Genomic DNA, 9,744 nt, shown 5'->3' with positions numbered 1-9,744 from the left:
ACTTTCTTCCATCATCATTTCATCCTATCACTTAAACTTTTTCATTTCTACTAAAAAAAAAAACCTTAGCCTCAATCGCCCCTTGGTTAGTTTTTTAATATTAGTTATACAAAGTTGTTTAAAAAACAGAGAACATGGAGAACAAAATATGGAATACAAAGTTCTATGAAGTATTTGAGTATGTTGAATGCATGAAATACAAATTTGTGAGAATATGATTTTTTTTAATGGTATTTTCAAATAAACTGATCAACCAAATCGATTAGTTTGGTTTGGTTCTTTTTTTAAAAAACTGTGAAAACTAAATCGATGAACATTTGTTCGGTTCATACATTTTTTTGACTAAAAATCAATCCAAACCGAACTGTTACACCCCTACTCGCCTATAAAAAACCAAGACTGGGTGATAAGCAACCAGACTGTATTGGAAAAGTTACTCTCCTTTATTCTCTGAAATACTGTAAAAATAAAAATGAAAAAGTGAAGAATTTTATTTTAGTTTATAGATAAAAGTATGATAGGCAGTTCACACAAAATTTAGAGGTGAGGGTATAATCATAATCATTGGAGTAATGAATAAAATTTCCTAATGTGGTCTGCTAAGTAGGTGAAGTTTTTATGTGAGTTAAAGGGATTGATATAATTATAGCATAAGTGGATATCATCATCAATGGAAGTAGTACTGGCGTTTGTCAAGTGAGATTTAAAATATCAAAGGTGGTATCTTTTTGATTGGGTTGATGTGCATTAGATATGTTGCTGCCGTATTGTTTTGAATATCTTATTTTACAGTGGTCAAATAGAGTCCTAAATAATATGCTCCATCACCTTATTTTATTTTACCTATAAAAGCAAACCTCAACTCCTTGAACTAAGCACACCAACAATACTATTTCCCACATCTCTTCATTCACAATGGCTTCTTCTTTTTTCCTCATTCATTTCTTCCTCCTCTCACTATTGCTTTTCTCACTTTCTTGCTTATCAGCATCTCAAACTCTCAATAAAAAACCACACCCCTTCATCCTTCCCATAAAGAAGGACCCATCAACCAATCTATTCTACTCATCAATGTTGTGTACCAGAGTAACAAAAATATTATCACGCAGCTAAAATAAGAGATGAGAAAAGAGGAACTGAACACACAATATTTTACGTGGAAACCCCTCAACAAATAAGGGGAAAAAACCACAGGGCAAGAGTAGAGAACTTTCACTAAGTGGAAGAAATTACAGGACCTCTCTCTAAATACAAGAAGAGTACAATTAACACTCTCTCTTATAAATAGGAGAATACTAACTAACACAAACTAGGAGAAACCTCACAGAAGAAACTAATTTTTCTCTCTATATTTTTTTCTCTCACGAACTATGTTTATTGTTTGTGTTGTTACTAATTGTTGTTGGGATGCATCTGCTTGTTGCAAGGGACGTCTATTTATAGCCTGCAAAATACATGCCTCAAACATTTTTTATTCATGGAATGGCAGACAATTATGCCAACCAATTTGATATTGGCACCGAAAGTATGTTGTCAATTTGAACAAAAGTCAAAAGTGGCTTTACCAATATTTTAATGTTCACAATCTCCCACTTAAAGTCACTTTTGTGAGCTCTCGAAACCTCTCTACCTTGCTAACTTCAGTTGCTACGTTTCCAATAGGCCATATGAGGATCGACACCATACAAACTTATCAGCGTTGATCGGCTTTGTCATTACATCTGCTAGGTTATCATTGGTGTGAATCTTTTGCATATCCACACTCCCTTCCTCCACTACTTCTCGAACAAAATGATATTGAACGCCTATGTGTTTCGTCCTTGAATGAAAAGCTGGATTCCTTGCAATGTGCAAGGCACTCTAACTGTCACAATACACAGTAATTTGTTCCTGCTTGTGCCCGAGTTCCTCCATTAACCTTTGCATCCAAATAGCTTCCTTACACGCCTGGGTAGCTGCCATGTACTCAGCTTCTGTCGTTGACAGAGCTACAACAGTTTGTAACTTGGACAACCAACTGACTGCTCCTCCAGCAAGCGTGAACACATAACCAGTAGTAGATTTTCTTTTATCAAGATCACCTGCAAAATCTGAATCAACATAACCCCTGACAGTTAACTGTAATCCTCCAAAACATATTGCAACACCTGAGGTTCCCTTAATGTACCTCATGATTCTCTTAACAACATTCCAATGCTCTTTACCCGGATCCGCCATAAACCGACTAACCACTCCCACTGCTTGTGCAATGTCTGGTCTTGTACATATCATGGCATACATAAGGCTTCCCACCGCCGATGCATACGGTACTCGAGACATTTCCATCCTCTCCGCTTCATTGCTAGGGCTCATACCTGAGGATAATTTAAAATTCACAGGAAGTGGGGTAGAGATTGGCTTACAGTCTTGCATGTTGAAACGACGCAAGACTTTCCTTAGATAATTCTTTTGAGAAAGCCAAATCTTCCTGTCTTTTCTGTCTCGGTGAATTTGCATCCCTAAAATCTTGTTTGCTGGTCCCAAGTCTTTCATATCGAACTCCCTAGCCAACTGTGCCTTCAATTCCTGGACTTGATCTTTGTTGGGGCCTACCACCAACATGTCATCCACATACAACAGCAAAATGATATAATCATTATCCTCAAACCTTTTGTAGTACGTACAATGGTCTGAACTCAGCCTATTGTAATCGAGGCTAATTATGAAAGAATCAAATCTCTTGTACCAACATCTGGGCGCCTGCTTTAGACCGTACAGAGATTTGGTCAACCTGCAAACCAAGTTTTCTTTTCCTTGTTCCTTAAATCCTTCCGGTTGGAGCATATAAATTTCTTCTTCAAGTTCTCCATGAAGAAAAGCAGTCTTTACATCTAGCTGTTCAAGATGTAAATCCAATGCAGCACACATTGCCAACACTACTCTGATAGTAGTAAGTCTGACAACCGGAGAAAATATCTCATTGAAGTCAATACTTTCTTTCTGAGCATATCCTTTTACCACCAGTCTTGCACGATACCGTTCCACTTGATCATTGCCATCACGTTTGATCTTGTATACCCATTTGTTTCCAATGGCTTTCCGACCCTTTGGAAGTTCAACAAGTTCCCATGTCTTGTTCCTATGTAAGGCCTCCATTTCTTCATGCATTGCTGTCATCCATTGAGAAGCATCTGAACCCTTCAACGCCTCTTGAAAAGTTGAAGGTTCACCTTCTTCAGTTATAAGACAATATGCATCATGGCTTGTCATAACATAGTCTGATTGCCAAACTGGTTTCTGCGTCTGACGCGTTGATCGACGAACACCATTATTGACCTCATCTGGTTCTTGTTCTTCGTGCACCGGTTCAGCTTCAGAAGAATCACTTTCTTGGGATTTTTCTTCCAACTGCACTATAACAGTCTCTTTAGAAGTGCTGTCATTTTTCTGCTCACTTTGCATTTCATTTTCTGCAAAGACTACATCTCTGCTAACAACAACCTTGCGGGCAGTGGGATCCCACAGGCGATACCCCTTAACATTGTCAGCATAACCCAAGAAGATACATTTCCTGGACTTTGGGTCCAACTTCGTTCTTTCTTGGGAGTTGTACATTACGTACACAGGACAACCAAACACATGTAGAGAAGAATAATCTGCTGGCTTTCCTTTCCACATCTCCATCGGTGTCTTCAAATCAATCGTCGTTGATGGTGATCGATTTATTACATAACAGGCGGTTTTCACTGCTTCTGCCCAGAACGACTTGTCCATTCCCGCTGTTTTCAGCATAGCTCTTGTTCTTTCTAGGAGAGTTCTATTCATCCGCTCTGCCACACCATTCTGCTGAGGTGTATGTGCAACAGTGAATTGCCTTACAATACCCTCTTGTTTACAAAATGTTAGAAACTCGCCATCTACATATTCTCCTCCATTATCTGTCCTTAAGCACTTAATCTTCTTCCCAGTTTCAAGCTCTATTTGTGCTTTGAATGCTTTGAATACTGGAAACACATCAGACTTCTTCTTGATCGGGTACACCCATAATCTTCTGGAATAGTCATCAATGAATGATACGAAGTATCTTGCTCCTCCCAGAGATAATTTCGGTGACTCCCACACATCAGAATGTATCAAGTCTAGTATGTGTTTGCTTCTAGTAGTTACTCTAGCAAACTTCAATCTATGCTGCTTGCTTATCACACAGTGCTCACAGAATGGTAAATTTAGTGTCTTGAGCCCGTGAAGGAGATTACGTTCCGCAAGGACTTTCAAGCCACGTTCTGACATATGGCCTAGTCTTTGATGCCACATCATTGTTGCTTCTTCTTGGCTTGCCGCTGCAACTGATGCATCTGCCTCTTGCAATGTATCTCCTAGAAGCATGTATAGATTACTTGTGATCTTTTCTGCTTTCATCACCACAAGATTGCCTTTCACTACTTTCAAGATTCCACTTTCAGTGTGGATCTTACACCCGAGATCATCCAATTGTCCAACAGACAATAAATTCTTCTTCAACCCCTTTACATGACGCACTCCTTGTATTTTTCGAACAGTACCATCATGCATCTTTAATCTGATAGTACCGACTCCAGCAATTTCTAAGGCATGGTCATTCCCCATGTACACTGATCCTTCCGAGATAGGCTCATAAGAGTAAAACCAATCTCGGTGTGGAGTCATGTGCCATGTTGCACCTGAGTCCATGATCCAGACATCGTTGAGTCGTCTTCCGCCTTTAGAACTGGTTGCTGCTTCGCTATACAGGATTTCCCCGTCATCTGAGGTACTTGCAACACATCCTTGAGATGTTGAAGCTTCAGAATTCTTCTCTCCATTCTTCTTGATATTCCAACACTCCTTCTTTACGTGCCCTCTCATGCCACAACCGTAGCATTTGATATTCTTCTTACTTCGAGATTTTGACCTACCATGATTTTGACTCCCACTGGGGCCACGTTCTGTTGATCTGCCTCTCGTCATCGTCAAAGCCTCTGCTTGCTTTGAACTCTCTAACCTTTCTTCCTTGTTCTTGCGCCTGGATTCTTCTTCAAGGATTGCACCGGCGACATCATCAAAGTGAAGAGTGTCAGCTATGTTATTATTTGTAATATTGATGATGAGTTGATCATACGAATCTGGTAGACTCTGAAGTAGAAGTTCAGCACGCTCATTTTCCGCTATTCTGAAATCAGAAGCCGTGATTTGAGAAAATAGCGTATTCAGGGTGTTGATGTGATCCGTTACTGATGTGGATTCACCCATTCGAAGAGTGTAGAGCCTTCTCTTTAAGAATATTCTGTTGTGGAGTGATTTGACCTCGTACAATTTTATTAGAGTATCCCAAATCTCCTTTGCTGTCTTCTTTTCAGCAATACTTGACAATACCGAGTCTGCCATTGCAAGGTGCAAATTGGCAACGGCATTATCATCCATTTCTTTCCACTTTTCGTCAGTGATATCTGCAGGTCTGTCATCTATTGCGTTTAGGCAATTATCTTTTCTTAAAATTGCCCTTATCTTCAATTTCCACAGGGAAAAATTTCTCCCGTTGAACTTCTCTATCTCAAATTTTGCTGCCATGGTTTTTACACCAAACATTTTTTTTTCTTCAAACTAGACCGGAATAATAAGAATTCTTTTCTGATGTGGAAGATCAGTTTACACCGCAACCACAGAGCATACTAAGATTTTTCTTATCACACCACTAGTTTATCAGAGCGGAATAACAGCTACGAACCAGCTGCTCTGCTACCACTGTTGTGTACCAGAGTAACAAAAATATTATCACGCAGCTAAAATAAGAGATGAGAAAAGAGGAACTGAACACACAATATTTTACGTGGAAACCCCTCAACAAATAAGGGGAAAAAACCACGGGGCAAGAGTAGAGAACTTTCACTAAGTGGAAGAAATTACAGGACCTCTCTCTAAATACAAGAAGAGTACAATTAACACTCTCTCTTATAAATAGGAGAATACTAACTAACACAAACTAGGAGAAACCTCACAGAAGAAACTAATTTTTGGTATCAGAGAAGAAACTACCACTGTTGTGTACCAGAGTAACAAAAATATTATCACGCAGCTAAAATAAGAGATGAGAAAAGAGGAACTGAACACACAATATTTTACGTGGAAACCCCTCAACAAATAAGGGGAAAAAACCACGGGGCAAGAGTAGAGAACTTTCACTAAGTGGAAGAAATTACAGGACCTCTCTCTAAATACAAGAAGAGTACAATTAACACTCTCTCTTATAAATAGGAGAATACTAACTAACACAAACTAGGAGAAACCTCACAGAAGAAACTAATTTTTCTCTCTATATTTTTTTCTCTCACAAACTATGTTTATTGTTTGTGTTGTTACTAATTGTTGTTGGGATGCATCTGCTTGTTGCAAGGGACGTCTATTTATAGCCTGCAAAATACATGCCTCAAACATTTTTTATTCATGGAATGGCAGACAATTATGCCAACCAATTTGATATTGGCACCGAAAGTATGTTGTCAATTTGAACAAAAGTCAAAAGTGGCTTTACCAATATTTTAATGTTCACAATCAATTGGCATAGGAACTCCTAGAAAAAATTTCAACCTAGTCATTGATCTTGCTGGAGATAACCTTTGGTATGATTGTGACATTCACTACAATTCATCATCCTACATTCCAATTGAATGTGGCTCGAAAAAATGTCCAGATATTACATGTATTGGTTGCAATGGCCCCTTCAAACCAGGTTGCACAAACAACACATGCGCTAGTTATATAATCAACCCATTTGCCAATTTCATTTTCAGTGGTGGCCTTGGTGAAGATATCATATTTGTTAATCAACAAAAATTTTCTGGCTTGCTTTCTAGTTGTATTGACACCGATGGATTTTCATCATATGATTCACCACTCAACGGCTTACCAAAAAACAGCAAAGGAATTATTGGTCTTGCTAGATCAAACCTTTCATTACCATCTCAGCTTGCATTGAAAAACAAGCTTCCACCCAAATTCTCTCTTTGTTTACCTTCTTCAAACAAACAAGGATTCGCTAACTTGTTTGTTCGATCAGTTGGCCGTGACCCTTTTCATGCATTGTCCAAATTTCTTCAAACCACACCACTCATTGTCAATCCTGTTTCAACAGGTGCTATCTTTGTTCGGGGTGTTCCTTCAAATGAATATTTTATTGATGTGAAAGCGGTTAAGATTGATGGACATGTTTTGAACTTAAAGCCCTCTTTGTTGTCTATTGACAAAAAGGGAAATGGTGGAACTAAACTTAGTACCATGAGTCCTTTCACTGAATTGAAAAATTCTGTGTATAAGCCATTTATTCGTGATTTCCTCAAGAAGGCTTCAGATAGAAGACTAAAGAGAGTGGAATCTGTGGCACCATTTAAGGCATGTTTTGACTCTACAAGCTTTGAAAATTCTGTACCAAGAGTTGATCTTGTGCTTCAAGGGGGAGAGCAGTGGACTATTCATGAAAGCAATTTGATGGTTATGGTGAAGAAAAATGTAGCATGTTTGGCATTTGTTGATGGAGGAAAAGAGCCAAGAATGTCGTTTACAAAAGCTTCAATTGTTATTGGGGGACATCAATTGGAAGACAATCTTTTGGTGTTTGATCAAACTTCCTCCAAATTGAGCTTTAGTTCCTCACTTTTGGTCCACAATGCAAGTTGTTCCTAATTCCTACTCTTGAATAATGGCATAGGTTTACCAAGCATTTACATTTTATATTAACCACATTGAAGGTTGCAGCTTCTGTTTATCACTTTTCTTAGCTTTTGTTTGCTTTGTTGTGTAAGCTAATATTGTTGTTTTGTTCTGCATTTAGTTGACACCACATGTGATGTAACCTTTTTTTTATATGATGTAATTATAGTTGTATTGTGCTTTAGTTATTGACTTTTTTATATGATCAGTTTTTTGGGAGCTCAAAAATGGTATCGGAGGAGGCTTTTGAAGGTTTTTTTTTTCTCGGGGTTATGTGGATTCTTAAAATTCAATTTATGTTGTTACAATATTCTTAAAATTATAAATATATCAATCATAATTATCAAATTATCATTATTTAAAAAAGATGTTTTTTCAAAAAAAGTGAAAGTTTATCTATTTATCTCTCTATTTCCCGACCCTCAAAGTTCTCTCCTTCCTTCCATCCAGACTCCCAAACAAAATAATTTTAAAAAAATTTCAGCATTACTAGCACCAAATGGTCGTCTGGCGTTCTAAAGGCATTAGCTGACTAGCTCACTTGCATCATTTGTTGCATGAAATAGCAAAAGAAAAAATATTTATGTACATTGACTAATATTCGTTATTTGAGCATCATAGACAATACATTATTAGAAAACACTAATCGGTTGGTCAAAAAAAAGAAAACACTAATCTAGCACACAGGGGCGGATCTAGCTCATGGCCATGTAATAGCCACACATAAATTTCTAAAAAAAATTAGAATTTTTTTCTTTAGCGACCAAATTTTCAGTCGCTAAGGTATGAAAATCGGTCACTACATTGTTTAGCGACAAAAGTAGTGACTGAAAATTCAATCGCTAAAGTAGAAATGGTGTCTAATACGTTTAGCAACAGAAATAGTGACTGAAAATTCAGTCGCTAAAAAATAAAATATTAAAAATCGATCATCATCTCTGTTGCTACTTATTTAAGCACACTTGAAATGTATTCGTAGATCCAACCCTGCTAGCACAACAACACAAGGAATGTACATACTAGACAACAACAGTACAAAATCTTTAAGGAAATAATGGTAAGAAATGAGTTACACACTCACAATCTGTGAGGAAACGAGTTTCAAGATAGGGTATCAATGAGCAATTGGATTCTAGGGTAAATGGGTTTTTAGTTAATTATTATTATTATTTTATAAAGGAGACAGATTTTTGTTTTACAAGAAAGAGGGAAGTTAATCCAAAAGAAAAGAGAGAGGCAAAACATGTAGTCATATTATTTTATTTTTCTAAATAAAAAACTCTTTAAGTTGGGTGGTCAACAACATGACTTTAGAAAGTTTTATTAAGGGTCTGTTTGGTTCGGGATTTTCGAAGGGAAGGGGAGGAGAGGGGAGGGATAATTTTAAACTTTGTGTTTGGTTCAATTTTTATAAGCGGAGCAAAATCTCTCATAAACGCATTTATTGCTCCCCCTCAAATTGGAGTTTTTTGATGTGGAGGGGAGGGAAGGAGAGATGAATTAATACAATTTTAATTATATTGACCTAATTATCCTCATATTTATTTTAAAATGTCAAAGTTGTCCTCATTAAAAATTTAAGGCTTATTTATTCATGTTTCAACGTACTTTTATTGCCTGGACTTTTTGTTGCTAACTTGCTAAACTTTGTTTTTTTTTTCAATTTTTTTTCACTTGTTGTTGCTAACTTGCTAAACATTTTTTTTTTCAATTTTTTTGTTACGTATTCTTTTCTTCTTCATATTTTATTGAGATTTTTTTATTTGTTATTTTTTTTATTGAATTGTACGTGTTCTAGTCTTAATTTTTTATTTCAATATATTTGGTTTATCCATATTTATATAAAACTTAATTTAGTAAATATTAGATGGATTATCAAGATAAAAAAATGACTCTCAGTCAAAAAAATTCAAATAATTTTATATTGTGCTCTAACATTTATGAATTTATTTTTTGACAAGCAATATTTATGACTATTCATATTTTGTTACAACTTTTGTGTTTAGTTATTTATGAAGTTTTTGGTTATTGAGTTTTCATGTT

At 36.6% G+C, this 9,744-nt stretch overlaps 1 protein-coding gene across 1 annotated transcript; it reads left to right on the top strand.

The window, feature by feature from the left end:
- Window positions 1-474: 474 nt before the first annotated feature.
- Window positions 475-7,885, top strand: LOC146944529 (putative aspartic proteinase GIP2). Its single transcript, XM_085742894.1, has 2 exons — window positions 475-1,067; window positions 6,546-7,885. Exons 1-2 carry the CDS (start codon window positions 916-918, stop codon window positions 7,672-7,674), a joined length of 1,281 nt encoding a protein of 426 aa, XP_085599020.1. The 5' UTR covers window positions 475-915; the 3' UTR covers window positions 7,675-7,885.
- Window positions 7,886-9,744: the final 1,859 nt, after the last annotated feature.

This window comes from Medicago sativa, chromosome 2 (assembly GCF_051527215.1).
Source record: "Medicago sativa cultivar Bolivia chromosome 2, Bolivia_mono, whole genome shotgun sequence".
In the NCBI taxonomy this organism is placed as follows: Eukaryota; Viridiplantae; Streptophyta; class Magnoliopsida; order Fabales; family Fabaceae; genus Medicago; species Medicago sativa.
The sequence above is the reverse complement of the archived record's forward strand: the minus strand, read 5'-3'. Positions and strand labels throughout refer to the sequence as shown.

What these genes read in the sequence shown, in the direction of transcription:
- LOC146944529 (XM_085742894.1), top strand. Translation starts at nt 916, where the DNA reads ATGGCTTCTTCTTTTTTCCTCATTCATTTCTTCCTCCTCTCACTATTG. An exon ending in TCAACCAATCTATTCTACTC is followed by an intron (nt 1,068 to 6,545) that starts ATCAATGTTGTG and finishes TTAATGTTCACA; the next exon opens with ATCAATTGGCATAGGAACTC.